This window comes from Panthera onca, chromosome C2, assembly GCF_046562875.1.
Source record: "Panthera onca isolate mPanOnc1 chromosome C2, mPanOnc1 haplotype 2, whole genome shotgun sequence".
Classification (NCBI taxonomy): Eukaryota; Metazoa; Chordata; class Mammalia; order Carnivora; family Felidae; genus Panthera; species Panthera onca.
The window spans coordinates 113,715,049-113,735,934 of record NC_138347.1 but is presented as its reverse complement, the minus strand read 5'-3'; the positions used below and the strand labels follow the sequence as shown (position 1 = coordinate 113,735,934).

General features: G+C 40.9%; 1 protein-coding gene across 3 annotated transcripts in view; it reads right to left on the bottom strand.

Moving 5' to 3' along the window:
* ERICH6 (glutamate rich 6) overlaps positions 1-19,508 on the bottom strand; it is a 29,265-nt gene extending 9,757 nt beyond the window's left edge. The window contains exons 1-11 of one of the 3 annotated variants that reach the window (XM_078432247.2): positions 19,032-19,508; positions 17,907-17,964; positions 13,584-13,675; positions 10,519-10,581; positions 10,198-10,253; positions 9,988-10,104; positions 7,525-7,638; positions 6,182-6,339; positions 4,976-5,046; positions 3,490-3,635; positions 915-1,000 (exon numbers count right to left, since the gene is read on the bottom strand). In XM_078432247.2, coding sequence (XP_078288373.2) covers positions 915-1,000; positions 3,490-3,635; positions 4,976-5,046; positions 6,182-6,339; positions 7,525-7,638; positions 9,988-10,104; positions 10,198-10,253; positions 10,519-10,581; positions 13,584-13,675; positions 17,907-17,964; positions 19,032-19,428 — 1,358 coding nt within the window. In that variant the 5' untranslated portion in view covers positions 19,429-19,508. The remainder of the gene's footprint in view (positions 1-914; positions 1,001-3,489; positions 3,636-4,975; positions 5,047-6,181; positions 6,340-7,524; positions 7,639-9,987; positions 10,105-10,197; positions 10,254-10,518; positions 10,582-13,583; positions 13,676-17,906; positions 17,965-19,031) is intronic. The other 2 variants (XM_078432249.2, XM_078432248.2) reach the window with 2 other exon arrangements.
* Between the last annotated feature and the right edge of the window lie 1,378 nt (positions 19,509-20,886).

Here is a 20,886-nt window from a genome sequence, read left to right as displayed (position 1 = left end):
CTACCAAAGTTTTAAAATGCCTGTAATTTCTTTTTTTAATAATTTATTCAGATTTCTTTAGGTTTTTTGTTTGTGTGTGTATGTGTTTAAGTAACCTCTACACCCAATGTGGGGTTTGAACTCGCATCCCTGAGATACAGAGTCAAATGCTCTACTGACTGGGCCAGCCAGGTGCCCCAAATATCTGCAATTTCTTACCCAGAATTTCTACCCCTAGGCATCTAGGCATTTAATTCAAAGAAATAAGTGATAAGTACGCAAAGAAGTCTGCACAAAGCTGTTCATTTAGCTGTTGTATATAGTAGCAAAAAAAAAAAAAAAAAAGAAAAGTGAAACAACCTTTGTGGTTAGGTTAAATGAATTATAATACATCCCCATTATTAAATACCTTATGGTTATAAAAATGGTGATGTATCTCTATATTTATTGCATATTATATACTCATAACATTATTACATATTATGCAGAAAGGGAAAGTTATAAAATATGAATAGCTAGTTGAAGAATTGACTTTTAAAGAATTATATAGGGGCACCTGGGTGGCTCAGTCAATTGAGCGTCCAGCTTTGGCTCAGGTCATAATCTCACAGTTTGTGGGTTCAAGCCCCACATTGGGCTCTGTGCTGACAGCTCAGGGCCTGGAGCCTGCTTCATATTCTGTGTCTCCCTCTCTTTCTGTCCCTCCCCTGCTTGTGCACACACTCTATCTCTCAAAAATAAATAAATAAAAATGAAAAAAATATATATATGCTCATAGAAAGAAATAGGAAAGTTATATAAGATGTTAATAGCTTTTCATTGGGTGGTGGGATTTGGGGTATAACTATTTTTTTCTTTATAGTTTTCTATATATTTTTTCTATATCATTTTTGTAAAGAAATAAAACTAATAAAAATAACTTGTTGAAAGGATACAATATTTGTGTTGTTCCATCTGGAAATGAAGTCAGAAACTTGCTCCCATGTTTGTAGTGCTTCTCTAAGAGCTCATTCCTCATGATCTGACCACGAAAAATGAAAGGACCCTTAACCATTAATTGTTCCAGATATAACACATCAATTATGATAGTAACAAGCATCCTTTGCTTGCTAGACAGTGATACAAAGTATTTCTTAATTTAAATTTTTGGGGGACACCTGGGTGGCTCAGCTAGGTAAGCGTCTGACTTCAGCTCAGGTCATGATCTTGTGATTCATGGGTTTGAGCCCTGTGTCAGTCTCTGTGCTGACAGCTCAGAGCCTGGAGCCTGCTTCAGAGTCTGTATCTCCCTCTCTATGCCCCTTTCCCACTCACACTCTGTCTCTCTCCCTCAAAAATAAAATAAACATTAAAAAAATTTTTTTAAATAAATAAATGTTTGGCCCTGCAACAGTGACCGGGAATAATCCTTAGGAATCATTAAAGAGTATTCCTAACCCCTGCAGATAACTTGATAAAAGTTTTCAGGCAGGGATCTGACATTACATATCTGTTTGATTTTTTTTTTTTTAATTTTTACCTTATTCACATCTTACTGTAAAAATAAAACAGGAGATTACAAACCAGCTCTAGCCCAATGGAAAGATTCAATATACTGATTGTAGTAGTGATTACATAACTGCCAAAATTCATAGAGCTGTACATCCGAAAAAGGTGAATCTTACTGTATATAAATTATACTTCAACAGACTGCAGTTGCATTGGATGTATAAATCAATTTGGGAAGGATGTCATCTTTAAAATATTTAATCTTTCAATCCATAAATATTAGGTCAAATTTATTACATGGATTGTACAAATATTCTATTGTATTGCTACTTTTTTTATCTAATAGCCCTTGCAATTTTTGAGACAGGTAGGCTAAAATATCCCATTATAATTATGGATTTAAAAGTTTTTCCTTTTGTGAAATTTTGCTTTACATATTTTGAGCCTATCTTAAACTGGGAAAAATATTTTGTAATGTTGTATCTTCCTGGTGGATTAAAACTTTTATCATTATGAAGTAATCTTCTTTATCTCTAGTAATACTCTTTAATATTTTCATGATATATCATTTTTATTTATAATCTTCTTGTATCCTTATATTGTAGATGTGTCTCTTATAAACTATCTAGTTGGAATTTTTTCCCTAAAAAAAGAACTAATCTGACATTCTTTGTCTATTAACTGGAATATTTAGTCTATTTACATATAATTACTCACATTCCTTGATATTTTCTATATGTTCCCTGTTATGTGATTTTTTTTCCCTTATGCAATTTTGTCTTTTGGAGGGGGGGTAATTAAAATATATAATCCTATTTTCTGTTCTGTCTCTATGCATTTGGAACTTATACTCTCTGCTTCTGTTATTTTTTCTGGCTACTCTAGAAATTTCAGCAAGCAAACTTAATTTATCAAAGTCTGAAGTTAAGCTTTAATATTTGCCCTTCTCCCAAACCAAGGGCTTTATAGTACCATAATTACATTTAATCTATTTCCCATCATGTACTATTTTTAAATGTATTTTTATTCTTTTCTGTTTTTTGAAGTGCCACAAGCTATTATTATTGTTGTTTTATTAGCCAACTTTTAGTTTTATCCATAAAAACTATGTACCACTTTCTTTTCATCTTTCTTGAATCTCAGACCATCCAGTGACACAAAGTACATTCTTTAGAATGTCCTTTAATGAAGGGCTACTAGTGACAAATTATCTTTGACTTTACCAGACAGTGTTTTGGGGGGCCATATTTTCTTGAAAAATATGTTAGCTGGTTATCAACTTTCTGGATTGACCACTATTTTCTTTAAGACATTCCACTGTCTTCTGACTTCCAGTGTTGCTGTTGGGAGGTTATCTGACAGTTTCTCTATTTTTTTTTAATGTTTTATTATTTTTGAGACAGAGAGGGAGACAGAGTGTGAGCGGTGGGGCAGAGAGAGAGGGAGACACAGACTCTGAAGCAGGCTCCGGGCTCTGAGCTGTCAGCATAAAGCCTGACACAGGGCTCGAACCCATGAGCCATGAGATCATGACTGGAGCCAAAGTTGGATGTTTAACCAACTGAGCCACGCAGGCAGCCCTCTAACTCTTTTCCTTTAAATGTAAACAGAATTTCTTTTTCTGTGCTGCTTTTAAGGTTTTTTTTTCCTTTGGTGTTCTCCAGTTTGTTCATGTTGAAATATTAATAATGATTTTGGGAAAGTGCTTGAGGTTTTGGTGATATTTCTCCCCTTCTTTTTTAGTTTTTAAGCGTTCCAGACATTTTTTAATGTACAACAATCACATTTTAAAATAAAAAGGCTTTAGCCAAAATAGACTACCATAAAACATGTAAAAGCATTGTTTTAAAGTCTAGGAGAAGTTAAAAAGCCACATCTGTACCATTTCTTCTTGACAAAGAGTTAAATGTGTCATGTAGCCAACCTGTTATATTCATTATGACAGCTTTTACAACTTCAGGTAAAACTGATTTTAAAGAGTAGCAAGTAAAAAAAAAAAAAAAAAAAAGGCAAGATAATTACCTTTCCACATGCTATTCTAGCATCACAACAAACAATGGATATGTTTCTGTTTTCTAGTTGGAAATCAAGTAGTCTGTCATCAAATAGCTCTTTTTCTGGAATATCCACGGAAAGTTGGTAAGAAATTGTTTTTAAGTGCTTTGGCTCTAATGGGAAAAGAATCACATATTTGTTTTAAATTTTCCAAAGCCTCTCTTCTAAAATGAAATTTCAAACCTTATTACAAATGTATTGATTCATCAGACTTCTTTTAATGGCAGAAAAATGAGGCTTTTCATTAAATTAAAGTGAGTGTGTTCTTTTGTTAAAAAATTCCCTTGTTAAGCAAAGACGTTGTTAAAAAGACATTCCCTTGTTAAGCAAAGAATGATGATTTTCATTAAGTGGAACTTTCTGGCCTTGTGTTTAGTAGGAAACACTTGAATATTAAGGAACTTTGTACCAGGGATTTAGTTTAAACCAAAACAAATGTCCGTCTTTCCTAAGTATCTTTTTTTGTTGTTGTTGTTGAAATTTTTTTAACGTTTATTTATTTTTGAGACAGAGAGACAGAGCATGAACAGGTGAGGGTCAGAGAGAGGGAGACACAGAATCCGAAACAGGCTCCAGGCTCTGAGCTGTCCACACAGAGCCCGACGCGGGGCTCGAACTCATAGACCGCGAGATCATGACCTGAGCCGAAGTCGGCCGCCCAACCGACTGAGCCACCCAGGCGCCCCCTAAGTATCTTTTTTTTTTTAATTTTTTTTTTTTGTTTTTAAGTTTATTTATTTTGAGAGAGTGCATGGACGGGGCAGAGAGAGAGAAAGAGAGAGAGAATCCCAAGCAGGCTCTGCACTGTCAGTTGGAGCCCGATGCAGGGCTCAAACCCACGAACCATGAGATCATGGCCTGAGCTGGAATCAAGAGTCAGCCACTTAACCTACTGAGCCACCCAGGCGCCCCTCTAATACTTTTCAATAGCTCTGAGTGGTAGAGGAGGAGCCTGTGCTCAGAAAGATTAAATACTTTGCCCCAAATCGGACAGCCTATAAGGAGAAAAGCAAGTACATAAATCAAGAACTTGATTCTAAAAATCAGTGCTCTTTCCATTTCACCCACCCTATAGCTATACTGGTCCACGTATGAAGAAACAATTGTGATTTATTTTTTGACGGATTTTTCCATATCCCAGCTTGAAAACAGAAGGGAATGTGTGCTTAATAAACCAAGAGACAATGAATTCAGTAAGCTCTTTTCAGCTATCTGTAAAGTGTTCTATAGATGTTGCTAATTTATTTCAGTCAATAACAATAGTAAGCTGAAGACTAAAAACTTCGAAAGCCAGAAAGCTGAAACACCAGCCTTTCTGAGCCATTTTAACTGCTACATTGACTGAAATGAACATTTTAAATATATTTTTTAAAATACCAATTGTAGCTCTTGGTCAAACATCTGAGCTTTCTGATGTACAACTGACCCATAACACCAGCATTGAGGAACTCACCGTCTTCAGCTAAATTAGTCTGTTCATTTGTCATTAGTGCAAATTGTCTGGCCATTTGTCGCTCCTGTTTTCTACAAAATTAAAAAATATGCTGTATAAATCCAAAATGTGTTTGAAGCTTAAAACAGAATTTTAGTACAAATTTTAACTGTTTACATACTATCCATTATTATTTTTATCTATTATTACTTGTGAATCCAGGCATTTAATCCATACATATAAGTTTCTACTCTCTTCAGGCAACAAATTCAACAAATTTCTCCAATATGGGAATTCCAAATTGCCCTGAGAATTTGCAATTGGTAAATTTCTTTTTTTTTTTTTTTTTTAATATTTTTTTAATGTTTGAGACAGAGAGAGACAGAACATGAACAGGGGAGGGTCAGAGAGAGAGGGAGACACAGAATCCGAAACAGGCTCCAGGCTCTGAGCTGTCAGCACAGAGCCCGACGCGGGGCTCAAACCCACGAACCGTGAGATCATGACCTGACTCAAAGTCAGACGCTTAACCGACTGAGCCACCCAGGCGCCCCACAATTGGTAAATTTCTACTTTATTTTATTTTTATTTTTAAAAAATGTTTATTTATTTTCAGAGAGAGAGCACGAGCAGGGAAGGGGCAGAGAGAGGGAGGGAGGAGGAGAATCCTAAGCAGGCTCCATGCTCAGCACAGAGCCTGATGCAGGGCTTGATCCCACAACCGTGAGATCACGACCCCAGCCCAAATCAAGAGTTAGACACTTCGCTGACTGAGCCAACCAGGCACCCTGGTAAATTTCTACTTTGAATTGGTGAGTTTCCAGAGTTTCTGGGAGCTTCTGAATCTCAATAACATCTACCAGGAATTTTATTTTATTTTTATTTAACAAATTAAATTTTTTTCTTAATTTTAGAGAGAAAGCTCAAATTGGGGAAAGGGGCAGAAGGAAAGAGACAGAATCTCAAACAGGCTCCAGGCTCAGCTTGGAGCCCAGCATGGGGCTCGATCCCATGACTCTAGGATCCTGGCTTCAGCTGAAATCAAGAGTCGATTGCTCAACCAAGTCACCCAGGCGCCCCCACCAGGAATTTTTATAGGTTTGCTTTGGCCAATTTTTATTTCATTACTGAGAACACATCTTCAAAATTAAATATTTTGAAAAAACAAGGTTCATTTACAAAAAGCTTAAGTGGGCCTGAGTCTCAATATCAAAGGCTCAATGTTACCTCCGCAGGGCTTTTTCCTTTGCTTTGAGTCTATCAAGTTCACTGCCATGGGCTGCATGAGGGTCAATACAGATTAATTCAGCTTTAGAGCTTTGAATTTTTTGTTTTTCCTCATAGATGTAGTCAATCAGATTTTGAAAATAACTACAACAGGAGACCTGGAAAACAAAGAGGTCATGTTCATCTCATTAGTCCTAGAGGAAGATAATTACAGGGGGCAAAAATGGCTAATGAAATTTGGATAACAATCTATGGTAGCTTTTTCCTAGTAACAGCTTGATTGAGATAGAGTTCACATACCGTACAATTCATCCATTTCAAATGTACTAGTCAATGGCTTTTAGTGTATTCACAGAGTTGTGCAAAACCATCACTGCGGCCAACTTTTAGAACACGAACTCTTATCCGTTAACCCTCCCCATCTCTCCCCTCAGCCTCTGGAAACCACTAAGCTAAATTCTGTCTGCATACATTTGCCTGTTCTGTTCAGCTCATATATGTGGAATCATACAATTGTGGTACTTTGTGATTGGCTTCTTTTGCTTAGCATAATGTTTTCAGGGTTCATCTATGTTGTAGCATGTATCAGCCCTTCATTTCTTTTTATGGTTAAATAATATTCCATTGTATGGATACATCACATTTACTTACCCATTCATCAGTTGATGGATGTTTGGGTTGTTTTCATTTTTGGCTGTTAGGACTCATGCTGCTATGAACATTGTGTGTTAAGTTTTTGTGTAGGTGTATGTTGTCAGTTCTCTTGAGTATATATCTAGAAGTGTAACTGCTGGGCTATAGGTAACTATGTCTCTAACTTTTGGGGGAATTGCCAGACAGTTTCTCAAAGTGGCTACACCGTATTACATTCCCCCTTTCCAGTATATGAGAGCACCGGTTTCTCTACATCCTTGCCAACACTTGTTATTATCTGTCTTTTTGATTATAGCCATCCTAGTGGGTATGGAATGGTATCCCATTGTGATTATGATTTGCATTTCCCCAACAGCTAACATGTAACTCTTTTAAGACTTGCAGTGCGGGGGAGGAAACACTTCGTGTGTTTAAAAATAACACCATTTCCGGGGTGCCTGGGTGGCTCAGTCGGTTAAGCGGCCGACTTCGGCTCAGGTCATGATCTCGCAGTCCGTGAGTTGGAGCCCCGCGTCGGGCTCTGTGCTGACAGCTCAGAGCCTGGAGCCTGTTTCAGATTCTGTGTCTCCCTCTCTCTGGCCCTCCCCCGTTCATGCTCTGTCTCTCCCTGTCTCAAAAATAAATAAAACGTTAAAAAAAAATTTTTTTAAATAACACCATTTCCTCAGTGAACCTGCATTAGAACTCACATCTTCTATTGGTTTAGAGCTATCATCGTCACAGTAAACATCCATATTGGAAAGAAATGATTTTAGATCGCCTCCACAAAATTCACACGTGGGCGATATCTCCTCCTCTTCTTCCTTCAGAGAGAGGAAAACAAGAATAAATGAGTGCCCACAAGAGGGTCCAGAGCCCCTGGGAGCAGAAGATGCTGCTGGGACTCTGGGCAAGGCCAGCAAAAGTCCAGAAGGAGAGCAGGGCTGGTGGGCTGTGTGCCAACCTGCCTGAGAACTCCTGCCGGAATCCCTGGGGGCCCCCTGAACTAGCTGGTGGGGAACTTTCAGGGGGCTAAGATCCTCTACCAGAAGGCACCAAGCTAGTAAGATCTGTGTATTCCAGTAATGAGACATTATTTCTACTCAAGGGCTGGTGAGGACTGAAGAGGCTGAGGTGGTGTATTGAGGGCCTCTTTTTGGCACCGTTCACCAGAGCACAGCTGAGCCCATCAGGAGCTTGTGGATCCTTAGGATGTCTCCTCATCGCAAGAAGAAAGTTGCACAAATGACTTTACTATTGACAGCCGAGTTCCTCATGGGGGAGGGGCGCTATGGCGTGTAACTGGAGGCACGAGACAGAGGATAACGCGTTAGCCCCAGCTTGGGGCTCTGGATTCTCCTGACTGTGCTGTGAAGGTAATTCAGAAGGGGTGGGGGAGACCCGGAGAAGCAACAGGACACAGGGGAGTTAGGGGTTCAAGGGTTGGTGCACTATGGCCATGTTTATGATCTGAGGTCACGACTGTGACTGCAGGGGCTCTTGGGCAAGCAAGCAGCCTTAGCACAGGCCTCCAGGAAAAACCCACATCATGTATGAGTCGCAGGTCATGAACACTACCAAGCCAGCTGTAATTTGCCATTCTCTGGGACTAGCAAAATGGCCACTGTGGGGCCAAAGGGTGGCGAGGGGGCCTGTGCAGCCAGGCATTCACCACCAGAGTGATGGCCCGTATCTTGAGGTTACCGAAACTACCCAATGGCAAGTACTGCACATCGCTGACAGCAGAACCCTTGGAGAGTAAAGCCCCACCATAGAGAGATGGTGGTGACACATGTAGTTTGTCACCTAAGTGACAGAGCAGGCAGAAAAAGAGTGTGGCGATTCCAGGCCATCCACAGCCCTTCCATATGAGGGTCTTGCTAATGAGCTCCTCAGCCCATGGTCCCTTCACCCCTTCACCTGTGGGGGAAGCAAGGTGGAGATTCTTCCAAAGACCATGAATGGGGCTGGAATCTGCTCCTGGAGACAGTGTAGCTGGAGAGGAGAGCTGGCGAGCCAGCTACTGCCGCCCCTGAACTACACTAGTGTCAAAGCCCCATCTAGGCGGACCTGAAGGATCTGCCCAAGATCCAGGAGAAGCCAGCCCTGCCTTGGTGCCAATGCAGGCACAACTCCCTGGAAGAAAGGCTACAAGGCTTTCCTCATGTTTAGGACCATCTTCGGGTGTCAGCAGAAGAAAACTCGAGACACTTCCTTGACTACAAACTTCTGTGGTTCAGAAAGAGAAAGGAGCTAGGTTTGAATAAAAGAATTTCAGCCTGAAGAGTCTATAGGGTGGCCATAAAGTTTAGAAACATGGACAGATATAAAGAGCAAATATTGACTGATACTACATGACATTTAGTGTGCAACTCCTTGTGAGACTTGCATAGTTTAATGTGCTGCACAAAGCGGCAATGAGCAGCACGTTATTGTGTCCACACAGCGTTCCCATCGACCCTGCGTAACATCTGTGGGGCGCAGGCTCACACAATTGATGGCTCTTATTTCCAGTGGATAAGCCTGCACCGTTAGCAGACCCCAGAAGAAATAAGGGGGTGCCAATCTGGGGAGCATGCTGTTCTCTCCACATGGCCAGGTCACCAGAGTTTGCAAATAATCATACCACCATTCGGTCCCCCACTGCTCTGGTGTGTTGAATTTTGTCCCCTGAAAAGATAGGTTGAAGTTGTAACTAATTTACGTAATCTACATAATTTACATAATCTAATTTAAGTGGTGTGCCTGGAGAAGAGGGACATTTGGAAACAGATGCAGAGAACGCCAGGACAACTGAGGCAGAGATCGGAATGGAGAAGCCACAAGCCAAGGAAAGCCAAGGGTTGATGGCCACACCGGAACGAGGAAGAGGCAAGGAGGGATGCTCCCCTACAGGCTGGCCTCGCTGACATACTGATTTTGAACCTCTAGCCGTCAGAACGACGAGACAACAAGTCGCTACGGTTCTAAGCCACCCAGTTTGTGGTATTTGGATACAGCAGCCCCAGGAAACAAACACAGCCGCCCTAAGTGCTATTCCAAATAAATGAGCTCTTCGTGTATTTTTTAAAAAGCATGTTCATTGTCTTGTGTGCAAATCATCATGTGGCTTATGACATCATTTATCAATAAAAAACATTTTCAAATTTAAAAATAATATGAATTAAAATCACCTTGAAGTTAATGCCTATATTGGAACTCTCTTGTTTGAATTTCAGAATGGATGGTGGCCCAATGCTGGGCAGTGTTTTCAGAGCTGGCTCAAACAGTGTTATGAAGTCTTCTTTAAACTACATTTTTAAAAAGAGAGAGAGAATCGACGTTTGAATAAGTGATATTTACAACGAACCCTGTGTACTATTGGACTGATAAACATTTCTTACCTCCAACTCACATAAAACATTCAGTTTTCGCTCTTCTGGATTAATTACCCATTTTTCTGCAGAGAAAAGCATCAATTTAGAAAGGAAGTTTAAAACCTTAGTACAGTGTGTTCCATTTTCTCCTAACCCACTACCCCGTGTCAAACATACACACACACACACACACACACACACACACACACAGAGTTTAAATGCCCTGAAACCTTTTCACCACCTTCTTGAGCATATTCTTAGGGGAGGGCTTTTCTAGAGGGGGTGTGCCCTGTCTGAGTTAAGGCTGGTTTGCCTTTGCCGGCAGAGGGAAGGACTCTATCTATTTACCTCTTAACTTAGAAGCCAGATTTTCATGTTCAGGTTCCTTAATTATAGAGGGTACTTTCTTCCCTGTAAAACGAGCATACACTTGTCATCAATCCTGACAAAGTAGAAAAGAAGTTTAATACAAAAGAAAATATGCCTTTTGGAAAAGTAAGTACCCTTATTTGTGTTTGTTTGACCTTTTACTTTTTTGCTCTTTCCAAATAACATTTTATCAACAATAAGGAACAGAGGGAAGGCACCACTGATCTATCACATCGAAAAAGGTTTCCCTGTTCCTTTCTAGTCCTAACATACTACAGAGATGCATACTTCACTTGACTATAAACATTGGTGCAGACTCTTATGTTTTCTGCTTTTTTTTCCAGCTTATTTATTTTGAGAGAGAGTGTGTGTGTGCGAGTACAAGTTGGGGAGGGGCAGAGGGCAAGAGAGAAAGAATCCCAAGCAGCCTCCACATTGGCAGCACAGAGCCTGATGCGGGGCTGGATATCACGAACTGTGAGATCATGACCTGAGCCGAAATCGAGAGTCGGATGCTTAACCAACTGAGCCACCGAGGTGTTCCCTTTTCTGGTTTTTAAAAGTACTATGTTGTCTACCTTCTACCTGTTACTTTGTAAAAGATTTTTCAGGTAGAAGGGTGCTAGAGGTTCTAACTCAAGACTGTTAACTCAACCAGGAGGATTATTCCCTCCACAGATTCCAGGGCAGTATTAGAAATGGGGAAGGCGGACATCAGCAACTTGGAATAACCGTCTAGGAGATTCAAGCTGATAGAATTGGAATGATGAGAACCAGTGAGATCAACCTACAGTGGGGCAGGGGTAAAGGGGGGGGGGGGGAGCTGGCCCATTTCCTCCCAGAGCCATGGGCGGCAAGGACTGCTACTGGAGAAAGAGGTGGGCTTCAGAAAGTGATGTGTTTTCCTATGTGGAGTATCTGAAAAAATTTTGAATATGTTTTAGGCATGTTGTCCAACAGAAATGCCAGTATAGGTATGAAAAAATTAATGCACACAGATGTTTATTAAGGCATTATTTGTTATAGGGACGAGCTCAAAACATCAAACCACACCAACTCTGAAATACCTAGCAATCCGTTTTATTACATAAGCCATAATAACTGTATATAAGGGAATATTATGCAGTTGTTTCATTGAATTAGATCAATCTTTCCTGACATGGAAAGATATCCATGATAAACTGCTAAGTAAAAGAATTAGAGAAGAGATAAAGTTGCCGTTACAGGAAATATAATTGTTTCCTAGACTTTCAACTTAGAAACTATTAGAATAAGAAATTTCAGCAAGGGGGTCCGATACAAGATTAATACATAGAAATCAATAATTTCCTTCTTGTTGACAATAATCAATTAGTAAATATAACAGGAAAAAAGTTTCCAATTGTTACATCAATACAAGACTATAAACTAGTAAGAACTGCACGAGTCCTATATGGGGGGGGGGGGGGGGGCTATAAAAGAAGGTCTGAAAGAAATGGAGAGCTACACTAGGTTCCTGCTGTTAAAGTAATCAAGTGGCCATCAGATGAGGTGGCCCTAATGCCTTCGTGTGTAGCCTAGGAAAGCAAACTGAAACCTGAGCCAGAGTCAATTTCTGTAAATGCCTCAAGGTTAGGAACAGCCAACCACGAACAGCCAACCAGGCTTTCCCAAGTAATACAACCCCTTAAGCCATAGCCAGTCAAAAAATGTCCTCGTTTTGCTCTGGTGTCTTCTCTGTAAAAATCTCCTTACTGTTGTCTGGGAAGCCCTCCCACCTATTTCCAGTTTGGCACTGCTCCATTCCATTCATGTTTGCTCAAATTTAGAAATCTGAAAATACCTCAGTTTGTCTTTTAACACTGCGAAGCAAGGGCGACAAATCGACTTGTCAAATTCCATTGAAACATCCCATCAGAATTACACTGTGTAGATTAATTTGGGAATTATTAGCATCTGCCTAATATTTGGTCCCTTTTTATGTTCGATTTTGTCACTCTTCTGTACAAATCCTCAGGGATCTTTCTACTTCATTCCCATTGAAAAAGATTTGGTCCTCAGTTAGTCCTTTGACCTTATCCCCCCCTCAGTTCTCCTCCTGGTGACTTTACCGCAACCACACCAACTGCCTCCTTGTTCTAGGGGGAGGCACCTGCTAGTCCGTGTGCCTGGAATAATCTTTCCCTAAGATCATCCTGGCTCACTGTCTCATGTCCTTGAGGTCTTTGCTCAAATATTTTAGCTTCTTAGTAAAGATTTCCCTGAGCACCCTGGGTAAACTTACCCCTCCCACCCAACATTTTCCATCCTTTCCTCTGCTTTTCCTCCTTAGCACTTAATGTATTATATATAATATATGTAATGTATATATAATACATATATTATCACCTAATTATATATTATATATATTTCCTTATTTTCCTTATTTTTTATGATCTCTCTCACCATCACCTCCACCCTCCACACTTTCATGCCAGATCACGAGGACCGGCATTTTCGTTTTTTTGTTTTTGTTTTTGTTTTCATTGCCATTTCCCTAGAACAGGGTTTGGACTATGATGGGTGCTTGGCATATGATAGGTGCTCAATAAACATCTGATGAATAGGTGACATAAAACAAATACAAAAGTTACCAGGAAATGCTATTCATAAATCCTTATACTGGGATAAATTAAAATTTTAATTTTTGTATTATCTATCTCTTGATGGTTGACAATGAGACTACAGCGTGCATGTTACTGCTTTGATAAAAAACGAAGATACGCATCAACATAGAATGGCAGATTTTTTTTTTATGAGAACATAAACATTAGCATTTATTACAGACGAAATGCCAAAGGGCTTCGCTATTTAATCTCATTTTGCTTTTCATAAAAATTCTGTGACAGAAGTATTACTATTATTACTGACAGGGGAAGAACCTGGGACTCCATGAGGCCCTCATCTCCGTGTCAGTTTGTGTTGGGCTGGGATTCAAACCTGGCTCTCCCCCAGTGCCTGCAGCTAGGCTCTTTCTGATGTGCAATCCCATCTCTGAGCAAAAGCTAAGAAATCAAACTACTCACTTGGCCGCCTTTTGCCAGAAAATTTTTGAAGCCAGCTTTCTTCTGTTTGTACTGACGTTGGAATTCCTGGATACAAACTGTGATACATAGTCCTGAAGTTGAGACAAAATCTTAATTGTGAGTATGCCTACATAATTGTTAGCCATTCTTCCAAATATAGCACATTTAGCCATCAAGTAACACACGTAGGCAGAAGATCCGGCTTTCTATTTTCTTTGAAATATTTTCCTCCATTCTTACCTCTCAGTAAAGTCAGGCACAGTGTGTTTGCATTATAGGGAAAGTACTCCTTTCTAAGTGCTGGAGTCTCCCGATACCATATTTTTCCCCCCAGAGAATAAATTACGACCACTATGTCTGTGCATGTGTGTTGATGGTGGTGGTGATGGTGTGTGTGTTTAAACATATACTTGAATTTAAATGAGACATATTATTCATTTTATTTTTATGTATTTTTAAGTTTTATTTATTTAAGTAATCTCTACACCCAAAATGGGGCTTGAGCTCACAACCTCGAGTTCAAGAGCCCTATGTACCTCCGACTAAACCAGCCAGGCGACCCAATTAAGTAGCCTAAAAATAACCCAAACTTTTTTTTTTTAAGAGTTGAAGTGAAATGTGCTGTAATCAAACAATTTGTATTATTTATTCTTTCTGCAGGTAGTTCAGTTACTTGAGTTGTCATTGACATGATAGGAAGGCAGAAACGTATTGATTTTTACTAGTTACAATGACTGTTACTGGTAACAAGTAAGTAATAACTAGTGCTTCAAGTTCCTTTGCCTCTTTGAATTTCAATTATTTTGCACGATTAGCAAATTGTGATGATTTGCTGGATCTTCTAAAATTATCACATTTTTTCAAATGATTGAATCAATTTTAGGGTTGTCACTTTTTCACCTTTCTTAGTTCTTTCTCCACCTTCCTTTCTTGGTGCTTTGTTCCTTGGCACATTGCATCGGTGGGGTGCTTTAGTTCCAAAATGACTCTGTCTTGTAATAAGCGAAGAACGACTCAGCCAAAGCCACCTGTGCAAGTCTCTGGGGGAGTCCTGTTTGTCTAACTTCCCAAACAAGCTACAGGGACCGAGGGTAAAAAAGAATATTAAGGAGCAATCCCTAGACAACATTGAACGTTTGGCCATTTTTCCAGTTCAGTGGTGAACAAAATGAGACCTACATGGCTCCTCTAGGTCTCTCTGCCTTCCTTAAACCGACACCAAAGATTGTTTCTGAAATTCTGCGGAAGGGTGGCAGATGACGAGATGACGGAGGCTAACAAAATGAACATTTCCTGAGAACTGACTGTGTAGTGGTACATTCGTAGTAGTTGCTTTATTCACATGATTTCATTGATATTAACAGACTAATCAAGGCATGTATCGATCTTCCCTCCTCTACAGGCAAGGAAACTGAGACTCTAGGGAACCCCTGAAAAACGGTATTGTGCCAGATGCAAATGGGGCCTGGGCCTGTTTGGCTTCAAAACCTGTGTTTCTCCGTATTTATCTGCCATGTATAGTTGGCCCCATTTTCAACCAGAATAGTAATAGGGCAATAAAACATAGAAGGTGAGCCAATATTGATTGATTTTTATGACATTTAAGGATAGATTTCCTTCAAAACACAATCTCACCAAATTCACCAGAGAATGCTTTGAAATATAAAAGAAGCATCTTAGGAAGATTTATGAGGAGAAATTAAGAAACTGATCAAGTAAGGAGAGGCTCCCATATTAATAGGAAGTCCAGGTCAAGATGGCAGTTGAGCACCCAATTCTCCTTCCCTTCCTTTCCCAGATCTTACTGAAATAACAAACACAAACAAATAAACAAATAGCCCTGGAAAATAAGAAAGGTGTCATTGGTAGACAAGTAATATTGAAGTCCCAAAAGAACGAAAATAAATGGCTTTAGTTTGATGGAAAACCAGGGTGGAGAACACCACAGCTCAAAGCAAGAGAAGTAAGTAAAATTCTTCTGGGAAGTCCCTAGCTCAGACTCAACCAAATGCAGAGAGGAGGGGACTGGAGACTGCAATCAGAGGAGTTCAGGGAGTCATCTCAGAGCAGCTGGCCAGGCAGCTGTTCTTTTTATTTCTAGATAAAGCCCCCCAAGCTGCTTCCTACAAAGAGTGGGCAGCCTATCTCAGGAGGTTGTAGGTGTGAAAGAGAAGCAGAGCATAGTATGAGGTTACACAGAAGCTGCCCAATAGGCCTGGATGAGAAAGGAGGAGGGGACATCCCGCCCAGAAGTGAAATTCGTGAAGAACTCCAACCACACAGTGAAGTGTCCTTATCCAAACTCCAGTAATAGTGGGGTATGCAGCTTGCCTGCCTCCTACCAACGCTCCACAAGCTGCCGCCTCTTACATCCCCCATCCACCCACGTAGGACACAGTCAACCTTCCAGATACACCCTGTTAAGAGCTACTCAGCTGCAGAAGGACTCCATTCTGGTTACCTACTGGCCATTCATTTGTAAATACAAATTGATAATGAAGGATTGCCAGTTACTTAAGGGCAATCAATAGCATAAAAGAGAAAGACCAAGACAAATAGAATTAATCCCGAAAAAAGAACTTCAAAGAACAACAACAAAAAAGAACCTTAGTATAAAAGTACCCTTAAAAGAGATTAAAAAATAACTATTTGAACAGAAAGAAATTCTGGGTTCTTGGGAATTACAAATATGAATACGAAAATAAAAACTTTTGTACAAGGGCTGCATGTTATCATAAATACAAAAAAATCTTGATATCCAAGAGGGCCAATAGCCATCTAGTAGGAGTTCTAAAGAAGACACATGAAGGGGAGGAAATAAATATCAGAAGTGTTTCAGAATCAGACTGATCAGCAATACCGGATACTAGAAGGCAAAAAAGCAATGTCTTCAGAGCTCTGAGGAAAATGGTTTTAAATGTATTCTTTAATGCCAGGTTATGTTATTAATTAAGTATGATGGTAAAAATGAAGAAATCTCCAGACAGGCAAGAACTCAGGAATCTGACTACCCATGAGATCTACATGAAATAATTACCTGTGGAGTTTCTCCAGCAAAGAGAAAAGGAATAAAAGAAAGCAAGCAATATGGGAATCAGGAAAGTGTGGCCCTTTAACCCCAATCAGGAAAGCTGAAGACAATTAAAAACTGAGAGTTGAAAAGTTCTCCTTTTAGGAGTCAAGTTTTATGGACATAGGAATCTGGGGTTTTGTGCAGAATCCAATCACATTATTGGCTTCTTAGCATGAAATTGTGAGTATTGTTGATTGTTTTTCAATTTTCACAATTAACCTGTATTGAGTTAATTATGATTATAAAATATAATACAAATACAATAAAACTTGGCAAAGTAATATGACTTTATATGAATTTATATGACTTTATATGAATATATAAATACTCATATATTTATAAAATATATAATTTGCTGTTAACTGGGAGAAGAAAGGGTGAGAGGAAAGATAGAAGTAGAAGTGCATTGGCTCAATCTGTAGAGCATGCAACTCTTGATCTTGGGGTTGTGAGTTCGAGCCCCATGTTGGGTGTAGAGATTACTTAAAAATAAAATCTTTAAAATAAATAAACATAAAATTAGAAACAAAATAAGCTGTTAACAATATGTTAACCCTGGTGGGTGGGAGTGTGGGGGTGAAGAAGGGCATGGAATTTTTTTTTTTATTTTACACCTTTGTATACTTTAATATTTTAACCATGTACATGTATTATTTTTGAAGTTGAATTAAAAGGATAAATAAAAACGTAAGAGCGGGACAGAACAATCCTGTTTATGCTTAGGACTTTAAAAGTTGCTTGTAAAAGCAAAGCTTAAGTGAACAGTAATTCAAGATCGTGGACTCAGCTTTATAAAGATTTATAAAGATGTTCCAAAAGGTATTTCTCTGGTGTCTTCCTGTGCTTGGCAGCTAATAGCAATAACAACAAGAAAAAGAGAGAGGAAAAAAATAAGACCATAATTTCCACTTTCCTTCACAGGAGGTGTGTCTAATCACGGTCTCATTTCGCCAATAGAGACCAATGTCCTAAATGTTCAGAGCACTTGCTATTGTACAGTGTTATTATTTCATGTTATATCAAGTGGGCATGTCTTCTCTGTAGGTAGATAATAAGCTGCAGATGGGCAGGGACTGTGTCTCTATCCCCAAAGTGTCTAACAGTAATAGATTTTTAAAAATCCTTTTTTAATAAATTGGTTGTAAGTGCCCTGGATTATTTTTCCTCTACTTCCAGACATATTTATCCACGAGGTAAAAGTAAACATCATCAGCTTCAAAAAATTATATGAAAACAAAACATTTTCTTACCTATCTAAATCCGCTTCAGACATGTCTTTCCTAAATGTCTGGAATATCTTAGGAAAACCTGTTGAATGAAACGTTGACGAATTTAGCCACTCCTTCTACATCAGTGGTTCTCAAAAGGACAACTTCTGCCCCCCAGGAGACATTTGGCAACTCTGAAGATATTTTTTTTTCTTATCTTTTTAATGGTTATTTATTTTCGAGAGAGGGAGCGTGAGCGGGGAGGGGTGGGGGGGGGGGGGACAGAAGATTGGAAGTGGGTTCTGCACTGATAGCAAAGAGCCTATGCGGGGCTTGAACTGAACTGAGTCGAATTCAGATCATGACCTAAGGTCATGACCTGAGCCAAATTCAGACACTTAACCCACTGAGGTGCCCAGGCGCCCCTGAAGACATTTTTGATTGTCCCAGATCAGAGTGGGGGCTCACGGCACAGCCAGGGCTAGAGGCCAGGGATGCTGGTAAACATCCTATATTGCCAGGGACACCTCCTCCCACCTTCTTCTACTCAACAAAGATGGTCCTGATGGAAATGTCAACACTCAAAATAAGTGCTGTCTTTCTTTTTAAGGAAGTGACTGAAGTGGTTTTAGCATAGGAACCTAAACACAATTTTTTTTTTTTTTTTTTTTTTACAGGACTGTCTTGGTAGCACAACACCCTGAAGGGACTGCTCTTCTGGGAGCGGCATGTTCCTGTGTGTGTTTCTGAGAAAGAGAGAAAGAGGGACTGGGAAGGGGAGACAGGAACAGAGGGGGAGACGCAGGGAGAGGGAGGTGTGAGAGAGGCCTAGACAGAGGGGAGGGGGTGGGGAGAGAGAGACGGAGGGAGGGAACAGCATCATGGCCCGAATGCACATAGAGGTATTGCAAATGCACTCGGTGAAGCACTACCCAAGTTTCCAGTCTCACCAAGCGTTACACCGATGTCCTAAATCGTGAGCCAACAGAACGCTCAGCCAAGATTTCAGTGCCTTTGAATAAAGGGACCAAGATAGACTGGGTTGTGTGTGGGGTGGTGCATGTGTTTAGAAACCAGACACTCAGGTAGACCAAGGCTCTGGAGTGGCGGGACCAGCGGTCCGAGGGCCAGGGAAGCCTTAGGGTAAGGGGCGGGCAGGGGATGTACTTTTCTGGGAGGAGACGCTCGAGTGTGAGCTCGAGATCGGTGTCTCGCTCCACAGCGTCCCGCTGAGCGTGGGGGTCGGGCTCAGGCTGGGGCTGGTGATGCTGGTTAATCGGGGAAGGAAGGCCTTTGAGTTTTCGTCACTGCTGTCATCGATGTCCATCATTTTCCAGAAGTACTCTTCGCTGAACGTCCCTTGGACCTCCAGCTTCTTCTCCTCCGCGTCCCCTGTCTTCCCCTCCACTGCTTCCACCTCCTTCTCCTCCACCAACTCCTCCTCCTCCTCCTCCTCCTCCTCCTCCTCCTCCTCCTCCTCCTCCTCCTCCTCCTCTTCTTCCTCCGGGACCTCCTCCTCCTCCTCCGGCTTTCTGGAGCCGTGACGCGGGTGCGGGTTGGCCATGGCTGGGGGGAAGCAGGGTCGCCGCTAGCGCAGTGGCGGGTGCGGCCGCCAGTCCCAGTCAGGTGTCCAGCTCCCTACGGTGCGCGCGTCTCCCGTCTCCCGGGGCAACGGCCAGCGGCGCGACGCCAAGCCTCTGGGATTTAAAGCGGCAGCACAGAACCGGAGGGGTGGGGACAGGGGCGTCGGGGCAGAGAGCCGCTAAGGAGCCAGGACCTCTGCAAGCTTCTTTCTCACCTCCTTTCCGGGGTCACGGAGACCCCTCACAGCATGTGGCGAACTGATCTCCCTTTCCTCCTCCCTCCTTTGGAGCGTTGTTTCTTTGTTTGGGGTAGAGGCTACCAGAGATGGACGCTGTTAGGCCAGTGGTATTGCTGACGCTGGACTTTGGTTTTTCAGTAGACACATGCTTATTCAAACTTAACGATAAAACTTTATAATAAGATCAGGCACGGGTGGGAGTTTGCTGATTTGATTTTTTAAGATATTGCCTTCATTATTTATCTTGATTAATGAGATTTTTGATGCCGTTTAAATTCTGTGCCCGAGATGGGTGTCTCCCTCTAGACCCAGTCGTGCTTGTTGCAAGGCCTGAGACATCTGGCTACCTAGGTAACACCTGTGTCTTTCTGGGTCTTTGTTTCCAGTTCACTGTATTTTTGTTAAAATGTTTGTACACACACAAAGAGGAATACAGTATAAGGTATAATGGACATCTGTTTACTTACCACCCAGGCTGGAATGTACATGTTCAGTGCAGAGTTCAGCTTCCTTTCAAAGGCCTTTCAAGACTGAGAAATGTTCCTGGCGGGAGGGATTGTGTTGCTGCTGTTTGACTTCTAAGGTAAAGAAAGCAAAGGTAAAGAAAGCAAAGATTTTCTGTGGCTGAAGATATCTGGGTGTTGTAAAAAGGGCCTGGACTGATTCTTAGGTTAAGTGAACAGTATGAGGCCTAGAAGTCTCCTTGTATGAGCTCTTAAATCACCTGACGTCTTTCAGCTTCGCTTTCCCTCTGTGTAAATTGGGACTAGTACAACTTTGCCCCTAACTTGCTTGTGGGTATCCGTGAATGTGAAATGACAGCCTACAACTGTCAGTGCATTTCAGCCAAAGACCACCAGGAACACACAGGTAGTTAAATAAGTTATCCCCTATTACAGCAAGGTGTCTTAGTAAGAAAACGGTAGAAAGAACCTCCAGGGTCTAGGCTTTGGTTAGATGATTTGGGAGATGGTCTAAGCAAGCAGGGTTCTGCTCTAAGTTGGATGCTGTCAAAGTGGGGGCAATTCTACGATGGAGTGTTCGGTCGTGGCACAGTGACCTTATTTTTATGCTTAGACAAAATTATGAAGTGGCTTTGTTTCATTTTATCATGGTGTCCCAGTAACCTGTGTATTGCTTAGTTTGGGCTGCTATAGCAGCCATAGGCAGTGTGGCTTATAAACAACAGAAATTCTAGGG